Genomic DNA, 18,798 nt, shown 5'->3' with positions numbered 1-18,798 from the left:
GGGAGGTAGCAGTGGAAATGATGAGAAATGGTTAGATTCCGGATGTACTCTGAAGCCACTAGAATTTGCTGATGGGTCAGATGAGAAGTGAGGGAGAGAAGTCAAGGATGACTACAATATTTACGGCAAGGATGGGGTTGCCATATACTGAGATTTGGAAGAATACTAAAAGAGCAGCTTTGGGAAGGAAGGTCAAGAGCTCAGTTTGGGACACATTAACTCCAAGGTGCACAAGTAATACTTTTTAAAATAGAACTCATTTTGAAAATGTTCCTGTGAACATTAGGAAATTATAGAACTGGTGATCATCTCTCTCCAGTGTGCTGGTTGCGTTAGTTTAATATCTTTCAAGACCTGTTATTGCTTACTTCTCTGAACTTCTCACCTTCCCGGAGAATATTTCTACCACTTCTTTGTTGGGAGAAGTACAACAGGAAAATTAGAAAATCTAAGTATATAACTGCTTTGGAAATAACAACAGAAAAGTCTGTATGTGAAATATCTCCTTTTCCTGATCTCTTGGGCATCCAAAAGAGCAGATGAATTGAATTTGGAAGTTGAAGAAAGCCACCAGCTTTGGGGAAAGAGCTGCATCAGAACAGAGGCCCAGTTTTGGCCCCCAGGGCTCTGCAGCTGAGTCCACAGCTTGGCAGTTACCATGTCTTTCTCTAAAAAGTTGACTGCCTAGCTTTGTCCTCAGGCAACCCTGTGCTGAGAGATCTTCCAGGCAGAGAAAGAGAGCCCAGGCTCCTTGCTCCAGATGTCATCGCTTGTCACCTGCTCTGAAGTGATGACACTCATAACCTAGATCTTGGCCTTAACCTCTGAGTTCTCCTGCATCCCTCATCTTGAACTGCCCAACCTGAAAATACACTCTTTAAGTCTCACACAAGAGCTCCATACACTCTGCTTCACTGCAGAGTCATTCCATGTAAATTAATTTTCCAGGTAACTGAAGCTTAGCTGTCCTTTGATGTCAACCATATGAAGGAAAATTTTTCTGAGGCTGAACTGTAAACATTCTTGCTTTCTTAACCAGGGCACCTAGAACAAAATTGAACTTTTCTGACGTTAGGCTGTCTCCTCACAACTTGATGATGTCCTCAGGCTCTAGTGAGGTATGTAGAGTCTGTGCCTACTACACTTACAACCTCAAATTGCTGTGTATTTGAGGCTTGTATTTTCTTTTTTAAAATGTTTTTGTTGTTTTGCTGCATCATCCCTGCTGTCATTGCTAGTTACTGCTTGATTATTTGGATGCTTCACAGGCCATTTTTAACTTATTATCTGATTCCAAGCTTGGGTCTTAGTAGCTAAAATATGATCTTCAGAAATGCAAGATAGCATCTGTGGTCAACAGAATTGTAAGGTGGCCCCTTCATGTTCACACCCTGTGTAATCTCCTCCCCTTGGATCTGATCAGGACTTATGAGTATGATGGGATGGCCACTCCAATGATTAGGTTACCTATATGTTCGGCAAAGGTGAAGGTACTTTGATTATGTAAAGTCCCATAATCATTTGACTTTAAGTTAATCAGAAGGAAGATTGACCCAGGTGGGCCTGACTTAAGCATGCAAGCCCTTTAAAAGATGATCTAGAGGTTAAGAGGTTTTCTCTCCTGTTGGCTTTGAAGAAGTAAACCACCATGGATTCTATAGCAGCAAAAAAATTAATTTGGCCAAAAACCACATGAGCTTGGAAGAGGACCCTGAGCCTCAGATAAGAACACAGCCCTGAGCAACACCTTGACTGCAGTGCTGTGAAACCCTGGGCAGAAAATCCAGCTTAAGCTATGTCTGTACTCTCAACCCATGGAAACTGTGAGATAATAAATGGGTACTGTTTTATGCTGATACGTTTGTGATAATTTATTATGAAGCAATAGAATATTAATACAGTATCCTATTTGGATTTTGTTATTTAAAAGGGTAAAAGCATACTGCACTTGCAATGCATGGGTTCATACAAACTTAATCACATTATTATAATTACCCCATCCTACTATGCATAATAGCAATTCTGAGTTTTATTCAGCTCAGGAAATAAAACTCCAGAACCTATTAAGATTATGCTTGTCCATTCCTGAGCTTCAGCAAATAAAATATGCAGGGCTGTAGTGGAAATCCAACTCAATATTTCTCTTCTCTACTAATTTTTCTACCCAGGAGAGAATCATAAATTAGAAAAAAAAAGATCTCATGTTTAAAAAAAAACTCAAATGGAACAAAACTAAACTTATCAGTGGCTGTGTGGTGGGGTCAACTTTTTCTACATGATATTTTAGTTACCTATGTTATAAATAAGTGCAAAAAAATGTCATGATGGTATAATATCTCTTATATTTTTGAGCATTTTATAAAACTTTAAAAAGTTTACTTCATACGACCTTCACAATATATGTCACTTCAAACACGAATTAAGAACTAAACACAGCCTAGCAGGCTAGTAATTTGTTTATTTATATATTCAATTTTTTAAATATTGTTTTTGAGTAATTATTATTGGTGCATAGTAAAAATCAAATCTCTCTTTCACAGCCACCTTCATTAATCTTGTTTTCCTCTCCAGAGTCAACTCTTACTGGTTTCTTGTGCATTTTTCTAGAGGTATTCTCTGCAGTTACAAATAAATATTCAAACATGATGTGTTAATTTTAGTAATTTATATTTTACTAGAAATTGATATATTTCACTGGAATTTAAATAATTTACCGGAATAAAGTTTTAAAGGGTGTTCTTCTCCAGTGTTGTACTCATAGTTCCTTGCTCACTTGTAAATTTGTATATTTATATTTTATCCTTCGACATTCCTTTTTTTTTTAAGCGATAGCAACAAACAGCACTTGGTACTGTTTTGTCTGTCCTGGTCTAACATTTAGTTAAGTACTTACCATTAAGTTCTCAGCCACGTACTGTGCTCTGCTTTTAATACACAAGATCTCATTTCCCTGCAACAACCCTCCAGGGTAGATCTTTTAATAATGCTTATTTTACATATGAGAAAATGGATTCTGCAGGAGGCCAGGTAATGAGCCTCCCACTAGTAAGTGGGGAAACTGAGACTCAACCCCTCTCTTTCTGACTCCAGAACCTCAGCTTTTAATTTTACTTCCCTGCTTTTCTTCCTTAATGTCTTCTTCATGCTTTCCTTTAATTATCTTGCACAGTTTCTAACTTCTTGAGTTGACCATTAACTTTCATTTTTCGTATTTATTAATAAATCCATTTATAGATATAAATCTACCTCTGAGCCTGCCTTATCAGCATAAACTATGTTTTGTTATGTGGAATTCTCAATGTCATTTTTGCTAAATAGTCAAAATGTGTTATTTCTTTCTTTTTTGACATGAGATATTTAGAATTTTATTTTCCCAGTGAGTAAGATTTCTCATGTTGTTGTTTATATATTTGTAAATAATATTAGTTTTATTGTATTGTGATAAAAGCGTAATATTTCCTATTTCTACATGTTAGAATTTACTGAGTTATCTAATATATAATTTGTTTTCAAAAACATTCTATAGATTTCTAAAAGACAGTGTAGTGTTCGTGAGTGAGCACTATGGTACCTATTAAATCCGTTTTTTAAAAAATGTAGTTTGAATTCTCCTATACTTGATCTGTCAAAGTTGGAGAAATAGGTGAGCTGTTTCCTAAGAAAATTGACTTTCTTAGTGACTCTCTCCTCGCTTCCAACGATTCTTGTGTTATTTATGTCAATATGATGTTATTTATTTAGATAAAGCTCCATTATTATCATAGCTATATTATGGCCATATATCTTTTATAAATATAAAAAATGATGCTCTCTTATCCCTCCTAATTCTTTTAATCTTAAACTTTGAAATTAAAATTGCCAACTCTATTCTTTTTGTTTGAATGTTTCTATATATTTTTTTATTCTTTTGTTTTTAGCCTTTTGGATATATAATTTAGAATATTATGCTAGCAGATCAAATAGAGTTTGATTTTATTTATTTTTTATTAAATTTGAGAGTCTGTTTAAAAAGATAAACACATTTATATTTTCTGGTTATTTCTTGTATGTTTGATCTGTCTTTTATTCTATTTTATGATTTCTCTTTTTTTAAATGATAATTTTTTCCTGACTTTTTGGGATTATTTTTTCCTTGTTTTTATGTTCTTTATGCATCAGAATTTACATACAATGTTTTAAATTCTGTCAGAAGACAAATTTAAGCTATTAAAAAACTGTACTCAAACCTAGAATTATCAAAATTATTAAAGCCAATGACAAAATAGTGTCCACTGGCTTTCTCTTGTGAGAAATGCTGAGTCACTAGTGCTCCTCCTGGCACTGAGGATCTGTCCTGTGAAAAAACAGACATAAAAAGAGTGGAAAGGTGAAAAGAAGAGTGGGACTTTGAAGTGGTACCAAATTTATTTCATTTATCTTTTCCTTTTTTTATATGCACAAGAATGGTATGTGATTTAAAATTCTATACCTACATAAGCCTAAAAAAAGGCATCTCAATTAATATAACAAAATGCCAAGTGATAGGATATTATGTCATAATCTAAATAGCAGAAATTTTTCTTCCTTAGTGGGACCTAAAATAGTGTGTTTAGAATGGTGTCATCGATGAGATGAAATATTATATATTCTTTTTGAAAACACTTTTCTGCATTAAAAAAAGGGAGACTGAGATGGTTCTTTTCAGCATCAGAAATCCTAAAGAGGTAAGACCTACCAACACACCTTCCCTGGAGAGGAGATTTTGCCTGTAGACCAGGGATGCCATGCTCTGGGGCAGCTGGTGGCCCCGTGGGAAAGCCTGGGTCAGATGCTGGGCCCTGAGCACTCTTGGCTTGACCGCTTGGCTCTTACTGCAACTCATGGGGATGCCCTGATCTGTCAGCAACTGGGACATCTGAGTCACACCCAAAGAGGAATTTCTCCTGTTCTCCCTGTGGGAGTCCAGACAGATTTCATCCTTATGTCAACATGTCCCCTACATCTCTGCAGAGGAAAACATTAGAAATATCTAGGTGGACTGGCTCCAGGTGACCTGTGCAGCATTATCCAGCCAGCAAGGATCCTGTGGATGCTAAGTCTGACAACCAGCAGATGTGCTGATCTTCTGTGAATGACACAGGGACCTTCACCACATCACCTGGTTATCGTTACAATCCTCCTATTTGATTTTAGCTAAAGGCCTGGTTGATACTGACTTGTAGTGCCAGTTTAGGAACCCAGCAGCCTAAGAACAGTGAGACCCAGGGACAAGATCGTCCATCTCTGAGTTTTCTTCTCCGTACAGTATTAGGAGAATTGTGCATCGAGGGCTGATTTTCTCTTTGGCTCAGCCTCTGTTGGTGGCACATATATTTCTGGTGCCTTTCAAGGACACCTATGAGATGCTCCACTGCAATACCCATGTCTGCTTTGAGTGCTCACCAAGCATACCATTTGGCCTCTCCGGGCAGCCATTTCTGAATATTCTCAGTATCCAACAAAAGGGATCCCACCCAGTGCTGCACTCTGTCTATCGTACCTTCAGCTTCTTAACCTTCACCTGCACACTTGGGGGAGGGGTTAGTGGAATTCTCCCAGGGTCTCCTGCAACTATTTCCTGTGACATGTTGGATTTTTCTCAGGAGCATTTGTTGCAAGCTGACCTTTTCTAGCTTTCATCAATCTCATCCCATGTAAACTCCAGCTTGATTGTATTTCTAAAAATATTATCATGTGAATGGCATCCTTCCTTAGTTTCCTGCCATGATGCAGAACTTTCCTATTTGTATGTCTCTTTGGTCATTTCAGAAAGGATCTGATAGGCAATGGAGAAAGAGAAATAGATGTCTTTGCTCTAGTTGTGTGTTTTGTTTTGTTTTTAACAGAAATCTAGTCATTTTGCATTCAGAGTGTCTGCAGATATACAAAGAGAAACACCATGAAAATTAGTGATTGAATGTATGGATCTGAGACTTAGGGGAGCTCTGTGTTAGAAATATAAATTTGGGAGGCATCAGCCCATGGTGGGAGTCAAGTCACAGGAACAGGGAAGACTGCCTAAAGCAGGAGTTCCAAAATCTTGTGGATCATCAGAATATACAGATTCCTTGGTCCTTCTCCCGTAGGGTCTAATTTAGTAGGCTTATGATTGTCCTCAAGAATCTATAATCTTTTTTTTTTAAAGCTTCCATTGAAAGAGCTCTAAACTTGAGTACTGAGGGGAGAAATTGTAAGGCAATGCTCCCAGTGTGGTCTTCCTTACATAAGAAAGTTTTACGTCTATATGTACCTGGCTATGTTGTAGGGATGGTGGCAGGGTCATCAACCGAAAAAGTGATGAAGATTTTGAAAAGTCACTGTGAGAAAAGGGTAGGGATGCTGATGAGACACATGTACAAAGTGAGGGGACAGAGAAAGCTGGACATCAATGAGCATGAATGTGTAACCTTCTCCTTCTTGCTCAGCAACCTGAGTATAGACATAGAGATAGTAGGAGGTTGGGTTAATAGAGTTGGGTAGATCAAAAGACAAGGACAGGACACTGAGGACTACAAAAATTTGTTGGCATCTGACCATAGCCCCCATCCTTTCAATTTTCTGCTACCCTAACCTATTCCCAATACAGCTGCTCTTGACCTAAAGATCACCAGTCCCTTACTACCACCCATCCCCGTTTTTCTCAGTCCACGTTCTCCTCCTTTGTTAACCTGGAACCCAAGGGACATCCCTTCAGTCACTCTTTTGCCAATAACCCTCAAAATATTAAATAACTAGTTTAAGGTAATACCACTAATAAATGGTGAGACTGAGACTTGAACTTAGGCCAGCGTGAGTGTTTGTTTGTTTGTTTGTTTTTTGACCAATACTTTATATGACCCCTGCAGTTGGCATGGTGATACCCCACCCAGACCCTGTTTAATGAAGGACTTATTGCCGCAGCATCTGGGAGTGCTGTCAGCAGACAGACTTCAGCTGTCAGGCCCTTTGGTATGCCTCACCTGCAGAGAGTTGCCTCATCCAAGTTCACACTCCTTCCTGGGCCACCCACCTCCAATGACCGATAAGTGTGGGAGTATACAGTCCTGGCCCTCTCAGCCCTTCTTGGGACTACTCTGAAGGGACATTCTATCTCCAGAGCTCCCTGTGAGGTCACTGAGACTGTCCTTGGGACTGCATCACAGCTCACCTTTCCCTCACCCTTCCACAGGTGTTGATCCCAAGGGCACTCCTTAATAAACATGCTCCACGCTAAACTCTCTCCGAGTCTGCTTCCTAAGGGACCTAACATAACAGCTTCTTCAAGAAATGAGAGCCAGAATTTACTGTTATAGAAGTCATATGACTTTTCACCTTTTCCAGAGACCCTATCAAGTGTTTTAGGGAAGTGTCAGATCCAGATGAAGCCGGGTGCTTCTTGCCCTGGTCACCAGGATGGCATCTAGCCATTTGGATTTCAGGTACATAGGGCTCAGGAGAGAGGGCTAATCCAGGCCTCAGTTAAGTCCAATGGTGTCAGATTTGGAATAGGGATAGCCTTCTTAAGCTTTGCTATTTCCCTTTTCCCTCCCTAGTCATCCTTCTGAGGCCAGAGCCTGGCCTGGAAGACTAATCTTGAATCCCAGCTTTAAACAACCTGCAGATGAGGCAACCGATTGAAAATTTCAGGCTCACATCTGATACACCATTGCACTGTGATTTTAGTGACTGAAAGGTAAAAACATGACCTAGGCCAGAGCAAATGAATTTGAGTGGTTTTATTTCAGGTTGATTTTTTCCCCTCATATTTTATCAGTTAGAATAAACAGTCATAATATGTCAGGAAAAAAAATAATCAAGCCATCCATCAGAAAAAAAATTTTGGTTGTTTTTTAATATGATTAAGTATTATAGGAACACTAACAAATGAAAAAAAATCGATACTTGTATATTCCAAATTTGCAAGTTTCTCCACTTCACATTTTAATTATTCTTTTAAATCTATACAATCACTATGTAAAGTAACTAAATATATGATTCAGGATATATTTCTTTATAACAGTTAGAAAATGTGTGGTATTTGGTTTTCAATTAAACATCTATGAAGACTTCATCTGTGCTACCCACTTAATTAGAAAAAAAATATGCAAAGTAATACCATGCTGGAAATGTCTAAATAGGGAAAGCAACTAAAATTTACATATTAAGGATGGAATATATTGCATTTAATTGGAATATGTTGCCTCCTAATCCAGCTAATATATTTTTCAATCAGCCCCAAATTGAAGCCATATGTTATCAGCGATCACTCAGATCACTCTAAGTATATAATCTGTGTTATATTAAATAACCTTATTTAGGTAACTGCTTTAAACATTGTGTAGAAGCAAGTACTTCTTAAAGGTTTCAGTTATTGATTTTCAAATCTTCTTTGTAGGTATAAGCTTCTCAGAAGGCCAAGCATTATCACGTTTCCTGCCCAGTTGGTCTTTTCCTTTGATAACCACCCACGGTTACTATACCAGCCTGTCAATAGTCATTTAATGAGAAACTGCTGGGGGCTGAAGCCTCTACCAGGGCCTAGAAGCAAACAAAAGATTAGGTGTGCCTGGAAAAGCTTACAATAAATTGGTGGTTTTCATGGGCATAAGCCAGCATGGGTTTGCTTAATTTTCTTGTTTTTCAACAGCAATGACAAGATGTTTTTCTAGGGGTAGCATTGGCTTTGACACCCCCTTAAGCTGATAGAAAAAAAAAGAATAGCTCCTATTAAGTAATAATAAAAAAAATGACAAAGTTTACTTGGTCTCCAGAGGTTTGCATATCCACAGATTAGATTTATAACATGAAGTACTGAAACATGTCTCCTACGTATTCATACATTAAGTTAAAATGTGTTCTAATCCTTTATCTTTTAAGAATAAAATGTCAGGACATTTTTGTGATTTCCTCTAACTAGTAAGACAGGAGGGAGGTTCTTCGTGAGGATTTCCAACCAAGCCATGTACAACCAATCTGATATAGTTCCTTTTCTTGCCACTGGAAGGCTCCTGACAGCATGGAAGAAAAATAAAGAACAAACGTGACAATTAGTACAGGCAGTAACATCACTAGTTATCTGAGCTATGTAATAACAAGTGGCCTGAACCTTTTATGTGCCTCCCCGACAAAATGAAAGCATGGAAATTATTTTGAATATAGATATTAAATTGATATATTTCTCAGATAATATAAATATCTACAAACCAGAAAAATAGGCTTGGGCATTGTAGGGTAGAGGCAAAGCATACATATAATAAATTTTCACTCTTTAAATAGAAAATGTGATCAACCAATACCTCTCCCCATTTTTGGAAAAAATGATTTTTCCTAATAGTTTAAAGCTATTATATTTGGGAGAAACAGCTATTTGAGCCCTTCCACCCAATTCAGGAGAACAATCTATGTCTTAAATGGATAGTCCTCCAGAGTAGACCTTGTTTGAAGACATACTTACCTTTGTACATAGGAGTCAGTTCATGAGGTATAAATGTGAAATTGTTGGTTTTCATGTTTGGCAATGAATCTTTAGGTAAACATTCATATTTTCAGCAGGTACACCCCTAACATTTGTGGAGTGGAGGGCAAAGAGTGGAAATGGAAAAGCCTACTCCTTTTTCTCCTGCCCTGGCCTCTTCCCCCATGGTAAAGAGCCTTGCAAACATGCTGTGGACTCCATACCTCAGGAGCAGCTATCTAGGGAAGGGGCCTGGGAACCTTGGTAGCCAACTTGGGGCTAATTAGGCAGGGAATTCCAGGGTCAGGTTCCCTGGAACCTGGGAGGAGCCAGGGTTCTAGATGGGCATTCACTATGCCCCTGGCCCTTTGGGTGGGGAGCACCTGGTGGAAAGTCCAAATGGAGCCCTCTAAAGCCCATGGGCCTCGATTGTCAGTGTCTCAGGGTGGCCTTTATTTTCCCTCGCTGCCTAAAATCCCACATGTTCCAAATTTAACTTTCCACCTGAATAGTTGTGAGCTTTTAAATTCACAACTAAGGTTTCCGTGTAACAGTCTTAAATGTCTGCAATGATACTTACAGGACTATGAGGTTAGCAGCTCTTGAGTGCTCCTGTAAGAGCTCGTTCAGTCGAACTTGGCGGTAACTCTGTGGACAACATTCAGATTTTGTTGAGGGCAGTTTTCCCAGAATTATGAATGAGAATTTATCTTCTTACCTCAAATTATGGACAAGTAGAAAAACCTCATTTAAAAGAATTACAGTTATTTCATTCAGGTTTGGAAACTTAACAGTGTCTTTAAAACTCATGGGAAATTTTAGAAACATAAAGAATAAGACCATTGTGCTATAGTGGCTTATTAAATTCTAGAAGAATAAAACAAACAAGCACAAAAATGAACTTATTTATGAAACAGCAGCAGACTCACAGACACAGACCTGTTCATGGAGTGGGCCTTTTATTCCCCTTAATTTCCACCCAATCTTAAGAAGAGACTTGTGGTTGCCAAGGGAAAGAGGCAGTGGGGGAAGGGTGGATTGCGAGTTTGGGATTAGCAGATGCAACCTATTATCTATAGAATGGATAAACAACAAGGGCCTACTCTGTAGCACAGGGAACTATATTCAATATCTTGTGATAAACCATAATGGAAAAGAATATGAAAAAGAATATGTATATATACATATATATGTATAACAGAATCACTTTGCTATAGAACAGAAATTAACACAACATTGTAAATCAACTGTACTTCAATAAAAAAACACATTTAAAAAAAAAAAAAAAAAAAAACAAGCAACATGGATAACGGTAAAAAGAAGATAAGAATGGCCAGCGCTGGGGAACAGGTTTGCAGCTGAAGGAAACTAACCTAATCTTGATACTAATTTGATATCCTAAGAACATAGGTTATACCCTAGTCTATCCTTATTTAAGCTCTTTGATTTTTACCAGCACAGGGGACTGGTTTCAATGAAAGAGTCACCAAAAGACACATTTGGAAAAATAACTACATTAACTATTTTGCAGTGATGAGAGTAATATTTATTATTACATTTCACTGGTTCAGAAACCAAGGTTTAGATAAGTGATTTGCTCAATTATATGAAAACTTTTTGTTAGAACTGGGAAGTTTATCACACACAGAGCTTATGATTCTTAGCTCAGTATTTTTCCACTAAATTTGAAAGGCTTTTAGTATCTCCTGCTCTAATTTGTTCCAACTTCAGCTCCTAATATAATTTATTTAAATTTTGTAGTTTAGAGGTTCTTGTGGTCCTTTTCCTTGAATGTCTAATCCAATTCAGATGTCAATTCTTCTGCCTTATTTTTATGTCCCTGCCTTTTTCATCATCCTCACTACTGCAACTTCATTCAGCTCAGGCCATGTGGGTAACTCCCATTTTATTGGGTTCTCTAGAAGAGCCCACCATTTTACATCCGTCCTACAAGATGTGCTGGATCCAACTTTCATATTCATTGCTCCAATTACATATTTTCTCAGATCCCTGTGCTAGTTTTTATAGCTAACTTTATCAGGTTAAAATTCTTTGTTATTGTCTCAAACTGTGAGTCAATCTATATTTACTTTTCATATGTATTGACTTAAATTATTTTAGACTGATGGGTCTGTCTCCTATTTTATAAAATTAAATTGGAAAGAAGACTTCACAATATGTATCGATAACCTGTTTTTAACTTAAAAATTGATTTTATACTAAAAAATGAAAACAGTTTTCTAAATCCTCATATTCAATAATATGATTGGAAAATCACTTGAAATATGGAGAAACCCTGGATCTTGAATAATGAAATTCTATAATAGATACATTACTTCTTGATCTTTAAATCAACCATTGTTTTCTTTTTCAGCTAGTTAAATAGCAAAGTAAAGGTTAAGGGAGACAAGTCCTTACCTTTTCCTTGACTGCTTCCAGCTCTGCATCTGTAATTTTCCACGGAGTTTCTCTCTTTAATTTCTCAGCAGTTGTTAAATCTTTGCAGCTTTCATGGAGACGATATGGTTCAATCATTTCTTCAAAGAATTTCCAGCTGAAATTGGAATTATAAAAGAGGCCTCACAGTGGGAAACGAACTCATTATTTCACAGATACTCTAGGTATGACTAGCTCTGCTGGCTGCAGAATCAGAGCTGAATGTCATGCAAATCTTTTAAGAATTATCTTTGCAGGGGACTTTCCGTGAGTAAAACCATGGCTATAGTAGTGCCTCCCTATCCAGGGAAATGCCTTAACGTGTGTGAGGCCTTGATAGCCTACTAGGCATTAGATCCTCAATATAAATACACAAACACACAGATAGTAATTATTCTGCAAATACATGTTCTACATAATATAGTCAAAGACGCAGTTGTAACGTAGACACTTCAGCCCATGAATGAGTTTTCCATCTGCTTATTTTATAGATTCTATGGGAGACATTCATGAATTAACGTAGGAGATGAACTAGCATCCCTGAGAGTTGGATAGGGTTGCCCTCCTCACCTTTAGTCCACATGGCAACTCCCACTCATGGCAGGAGGCTGCAGGCAGGTAGGAGAATAGTAACTAAGAGGAGCAAGTAAGTGAGTTTAATGGCTGTAAAACAATTTGAATGTTTGCTGTAAATAATGTAGCCTTTGTCCTTCTGGTATCTGATGTTGCTGCCTGAGATTTTCAAATGGCTATTGTTCAGGTGCATGTTAGAGGAAAACACAAAAATCAATAATATTTTAAAATCTGAGGGCATTTTAGAGCGATTAAGAAGAAATCATTGAATAGAAAAGTAGGAGCAGTATCTCAGAGCTGCGGAACATTTTAAAAATTGCTGAAAAATCTCACTCTTGTCTTTCATGAGAATCTCATAAGACTTTTTTTTTCTTCTTTTTTAAGTAGAGGGAAGGATTTCTTATTTTATTTATTTACTTATTTATGGCTGCGTTGGGTCTTCGTTTCTGTGCGAGGGCCTTCTCCAGTTGCCGCAAGCGGGGGCCACTCTTCATCGCGGCGCGCGGGCCTCTCACTATCGCGGCCTCTCTCGTCGCGGGGCACAGGCTCCAGACGCGCAGGCTCAGTAGTTGTGGCTCACGGGCCCAGTTGCTCCGCGGCACGTGGGATCTTCCCGGACCCGGGCTCGAACCCGTGACCCCGGCATCGGCAGGCAGAGTCTCAACCACTGAGCCACCAGGGAAGCCCCAGACATTTTTTTTGTAATAGATTTATTTAATTAATTTATTTATTTTTGGCTGTGTTGGGTCTTCGTTGCTGTGCGCGGGCTTTTCTCTAGTTGTGGCGAGTGGGGGCTACTCTCCATTGTGGTGCGTGGGCTTCTTACTGCGGTGGCTTCTCTTGTTGTGGAGCACGAGCTCCAGGCACGTGGGCTTCCGTAGGTGTGGCTCGCGGGCTCTAGAGCGCAGGCTCAGTAGTTGTGGCGCACGGGCTTAGTTGCTCCACGGCACGTGGGATCTTCCCGGACCAGGGCTCGAACCCGTGTCCCCTGCACTGGCAGGCGGATTCTCAACCACTGTGCCGCCAGGAAACCCCCAAGACTTATTTTTAAAATAGCGCAAAACAAAGTTTATAATTTATAGGAGTAGTTGTCTTTACTATGCTACTGTAAGATGATCTCAAATATAAAGTTTTCTTTGGTTTTATATAATGTGGCTTACTTATAATTTAGTAACTTTGGAATGAGTGATAATTAGAATCAATGTGCTGTTAGGTTAAGAAATTAAAATATGAAGCAATGAGTTCAGTGATCTCATCAGTTGTCCTGATTTAGGATTTGTACAAAGTACAGAGATTACAAAGGAGTAGGTTGTCCCTACCAGTGTGCTTTTTTTAAGGGATTGAAGAGATACTTATTGCAGTAGATTTCTGATGCTTTGACTTATTTAGAATGGTAGACAATGACAGGGAAGGAATAAGACTGATAGGCCCTATTATTCTTTCAACCACACAATACTTTTATTTGCTATTCCTCCCAACAGTGCTGTGCTTTCAGAGACCTTGGCGGTAATCAGTGCAAAGTTGCTGGCCTAGGAGAAAAGAGCCTGGGTTCTTGCTCTAGCTCTTCCATTGTCCTCCTTGACCTGGATAACCTTGCCTATAATAGGGGGTAACAATGGCTGCTCAAAGCTGGCACGTGGTTGGTGTGAGTGTTAATATGATGATTTGGGTGACAGTGCTCTGAAAAGTATGAAGTGCCCTATAAAAGCAAGGCATTCATTTTACTCAACAGCCATAGGACTGAGGTTAGCAATTGACAGTTTCTCTCTTTAAGCTCTACATATAATTATTTTGATCAGGATAAGAGTTTTCTTAGCATCTCAGCCCAGGTGCTTATTAGAAAGAGCAGTTCAAAAATAGTTTCCTAAGAAATGGAAAGTGGAAAGGCGATTGCTGGTTGTCCCCCCGGCATGCATACTATGTTTCTCCATTGTAGTTTGGGTGGGAATGACTCTATCCCCAGCATCAGCCAGTCAATACAACTCTATTCCTTCTGCCAGACTGATTGGCCAGGGTGGGCACATAACCCAGGAAAGCTTGACCAATAGACACCTTGCATTTTACTGACCACAGCAAGTGGCTCAGTGGCTTGGGTTGGTGCTACCTGAATGCAGCCAATGACCTGAGTTCAACAACTGGGGAAGAGACAAACTTTTTCTCCCACTGAACACAAATGAGCAAATATGTAGTTCTGGCTACTATGGGCAGTCATCTTGGTTTTATAAGCTAAATCAACTTTGATTGATGATTTCATAATGTAAGGTAGAGTAGAGAGAATGAAGGAGAATTAGTCCTTAATTGTAAAATTAACCGTCTAGATCAAGCTTCACCTGAAAGCCAAAACACCCTTGGATTTTTCAGTTAAGTTTGATAATAATTTCCATTATTTAAGTCACTATGAGTTAAGTTTTCTTTTCCTTGCAATTGAAGCATGCTAAGTGACACAGTAGGTTATAATGGGGCTATATTTGTTCATTTATTTTCTCTAAACTCTTACTGCTCCTTATCTATGTTTATCTTTGATTTCTTCATCCTAAGGCTCATCCCTGAGTTGGCCATTTTCCATTCTCCTAGCTTGGTGAACCAAACGTAGCTCAGGATTTCTATTTGATTCTTATTAAATCTGATCTTTCTTATAATTATTTTTTAATTCTAGAATAGTTCAAGTATTACATACTATTACATATAAGTGAGAATTAATTTAATTAAAAAAATTAACTTATAGCTGCCCTGCCTTCCCCATCCTTGTTCCTCATAATAACGAAGTTAAAAACATTTTTTGACTGCATAAAAATTTCCCCCTAAGTTCATGTAAGAGTTCTTCTCTCAAATTAATATATTTGTTGTTTTTGTGATCACACTAGCATCTTTCAACTAAATTATCTAGTTAATTGCTTCTAGTTTCTCTCTGATTTCTGTTTAAAGATTGCTGTTCTTTTGACCTATTACTTTTAATTCAGTCTATGCAATAAAAAATGAAATTTAACCACAAGAGCTTTTCAGTTTTCCCTGGCCCAATTATTTTTCTCATTAACTTTGCTTTTGTACTCCCTTTCACCCTTGCTCTACCATATTTATAGATAATATTTTTATGATAGAATGTCTCCATCAAGACTTACTCATGTTTTATGGGTAGTTGAAAGATCTATTAAAGGCAATTGAAGGACAGTTAACATTAGCCTCCAACGTGGAAATCACTGACAAACTATTTTCAATATTGTGTGGAAATAGTGACCAAGAAAGAACAGTGATCAGGAGATAGCTGTTAATGGTAGACAAGGGCTGCCTGACCAACAAGGCCCATGTGAAAGCTGAAGTTGAGACAGTGCTGTACGCTCTGGGCCCTGGGCCTGGGGCTGCATCAGCCCAGGGGAAGAGTTCTCTTTCTCTTATTAAACCACTCAGAGGAGTTGCCTTTTAAAAATTATCACAAAGGTGCTAGGTGTGCTACCAGTGGCCATTTGTGAGATTTACTGAATGACCATCCTCTGTTCTAAAATTTACCTTCAAATATTGGAAAAGCCATTGCCAGCATTGGACATGTGGTTGTTTTATAGAGTAATAGGGCATCAGTTATAGCTGAAGACTGAAGAGAGAAGGATGGCACTTCCAGCACACCTCTTCTTGGTGGCCTTTTGTCTTCACACCAGGGTACATTCACTGCAGTTATTCTAGTAAGAATGGACTTTTTTTCCTGCATCTTCCTCAAGACCTTGAAATATCACAGAGAGAATCTCCACAATTGTGAAAACTAATTCATTTTTTTTTTTTTTTTTCCTGAGAAAGGGAAATAGATCTCTTCACTGCAGCATGTGGAGGATATGTAAGAAACACCAAATCAGAATGGTGTCTAAAGTCAAATTTAGATACCAGGACAAAGGCACAAATGCCTGGGTCCTTTGTTTCTTACGACTGTGCATAGAGTTTTCTCCTTGAGAAGAGGAAACCATGGAACAAAGGTCAGGGGTAGGAAGATGAAGAGTGTCTAGCCTGTGATGGACACTCAAAGAAGGAAGAGGCATGGTTAGTAAAAGAGATACATCGGCATCCTCAGTGATAGGACAGAAAGGATGGGTATGCAGCAGGTGACCACGGCAGCTGGGCAGAGACTAGCACAAAAGAGAGGGAAGGAAACAGGAACTTGGGTAGAGAAAACCATATTGATGGATAAAGAGGCAAAGGATATAGAAACAAGTTAATCAGCAAGCACAGACAGTCCTTAGCTGCTGATAAGACAAACAACAGCAAGAAGAATTCACCTACAAGAAGTAGGTGACTGATCTGTGCCCAGCATTGAGCCAGGGCTTATAGAAAATCCAAAGTCAGTAGGGGACACTGTGACTGTGCTCTAGACAACAGTAAGTGGTCCTGTACTTGCAGAGCGCTGGCAGGCTCTGGCCTGTTGCTAAGTGGCACATACTAGGGAATCACTGGACCTGCTGTGTTATGAAAGAGAGTGCATTCCCACCAATTAGAGCTATAAGATGAGCCCTTTTGATCACATCACTGCAAAAGCCAAGAGGCAGCGACTTAGGAATTAAAATTCTTCAAGTGAAATGTGGAAGGCAACCAGAGGTTACCACATGACAGTTCACTTCATATCAGAATGTTAATTCCATTTACCAAGGAGGATGATAAACCTGTTCTTAATTTTTCTTAACTGTTTGTAACTGTAGAAATACAGGAATGAAAGGCATTAGTGGTATATATGATGTAAGGAAATACTACATAGTAATAATCCAGGTTAACCCTGTCAATTATAGCTTTCTTATCACAGTTAAGATGTTTCATAAAGCTGTTTTAACTGACCCGTAACATTGGGGGAATCATGAATACCCTCAAACTATATGAAGTTCGAGGTTGCCATTTGGTCAGTCAGAATGCATCTTAAATCTGGATGATTTTCAGTTAGTTATTAAGCTCATCTGGGATAACAATGAATCAAAAGGAGGGAAGAGCAAGAAGGCTCAAGGAATATGGAATTGCAATCCATGAAGAACTGCAGGAGGAAGGAGAAATGATGGTCAACAGAAATGAGAAGAGGTCCAAGAGTCCAGCAAGGACCTAAGCCATACTGAGACCTTCGTGTCTCCCTCTACTCTAACCCTTGGAGACCCCATTCCACACCAAATCAAATGTATTAAACTGCATCTAGATGCAACAGTAAATATGATTTTGGACTGTAAACAATGGAAAATATTTTATAATTGCTAAGTCATTGCTCTAAGTACTTTATAATTGGCTATGATTTTCAGACAATCTTCTTACACCTCTGGGAACTCCTTTTAAGATCTACCTACACATTGTTTTCAAGTATCGTGGAGTTGACAAATTTAACAATCAATGAAGTTAAAACGATGTTGTTTTGAAGACATTTAAACAATTATTTCAATGCTTTTCATTTAAAAATTTTGGAACCAATACATTTTCTTGCCAGGCTTCAGACAGTTTTAGAGACCCCCTTTAGGGGCTCTCATAGGCTTCCCATTCAGGATGCCCCACCAGTAATGTAAAAACTTACCCTGACTGCTCAGGTCAGAATTGTCTGAGCTTGTGCTTCCTGTTACTCTTGCCACCGTAGAAACCAATAACATGAAGGGCAATTCTAAAATGTTAACTAATGGTGTTTCAACAATTCTTCCTCTCAAGCTCATCTTCACCTTCAAACCTTTTCCTTCCATTAGAACGTGATAGCTCTGTGTCAAGATTATTTGAAATCCCTTCTTATTATATCCTATCAGGAGTCACTGCAGTAAATCCGTAACAGTTTTACCTTCTAATAATCAACACAGAAGAGGAGAGAGTATCACGAATAAACAATGGATCTTGTTAAATATTTCATACCTTTCTTTGTTTGGCTTAATGTTGATGTCACCAATGACATGGATGTCTGCAAATTTTATCCTAAATTTGCTCAGGAGGGAAGCCATTCTGAAAATATAAGAGAGAAACACTTCATCATTGCATATTTAGCTATTTTCAATCAAAGAGTTTTGATTTCATGTCTTATTTCAGCTTAGACTTTGGACAAAGGCTTTGGTTAGTGTTTGATTTTCATTACAGTACTTGATGAATACAGATAAATGTGGACCAAGTTATTCCATTGAAGGCAAAGAGAAATTTCTGTAGGTGCAGTCGCTGGAAACAGCAAACCCAGCTCTGCATTCATGTTTCAGGGAAGATAATGTGGAGCTGTCCACTCTTCCTTATCATTTGGGAAAAAGAGAGCAAGTTCCAATACTTATTGACTATTATGGATAATTTTTATAGAGTTACTGACAAACTACTGACAAACTAATAATTATTATATATTACATCATTATAGATTAAAGGTTTTT

The 18,798-nt window shown here is 38.4% G+C and overlaps 1 protein-coding gene and 1 long non-coding RNA gene across 5 annotated transcripts in view; one reads left to right on the top strand and one right to left on the bottom strand.

The window, feature by feature from the left end:
- LOC137769351 (uncharacterized) overlaps positions 1–18,798 on the top strand; it is a 141,837-nt gene that overhangs the window by 19,351 nt on the left and 103,688 nt on the right. For all 3 annotated transcript variants that reach the window (XR_011074954.1, XR_011074955.1, XR_011074949.1), the window contains exon 3: positions 1,040–1,118. This is a non-coding gene — a long non-coding RNA (uncharacterized lncRNA). The remainder of the gene's footprint in view (positions 1–1,039; positions 1,119–18,798) is intronic.
- SLC12A1 (solute carrier family 12 member 1) overlaps positions 7,719–18,798 on the bottom strand; it is a 92,506-nt gene continuing 81,426 nt past the window's right edge. For both annotated transcript variants that reach the window (XM_068551082.1, XM_068551073.1), the window contains 4 exons: positions 18,305–18,391; positions 11,870–12,005; positions 10,032–10,099; positions 7,719–9,005 (listed from right to left, as the gene is read on the bottom strand). In XM_068551082.1, the coding sequence (XP_068407183.1) occupies positions 8,870–9,005; positions 10,032–10,099; positions 11,870–12,005; positions 18,305–18,391 (427 nt within the window). In that variant the 3' untranslated portion in view covers positions 7,719–8,869. The remainder of the gene's footprint in view (positions 9,006–10,031; positions 10,100–11,869; positions 12,006–18,304; positions 18,392–18,798) is intronic.

The sequence above is a fragment of the Eschrichtius robustus genome, chromosome 1 (genome assembly GCF_028021215.1).
Source record: "Eschrichtius robustus isolate mEscRob2 chromosome 1, mEscRob2.pri, whole genome shotgun sequence".
Classification (NCBI taxonomy): Eukaryota; Metazoa; Chordata; class Mammalia; order Artiodactyla; family Eschrichtiidae; genus Eschrichtius; species Eschrichtius robustus.
The sequence above is the reverse complement of the archived record's forward strand: the minus strand, read 5'-3'. Positions and strand labels throughout refer to the sequence as shown.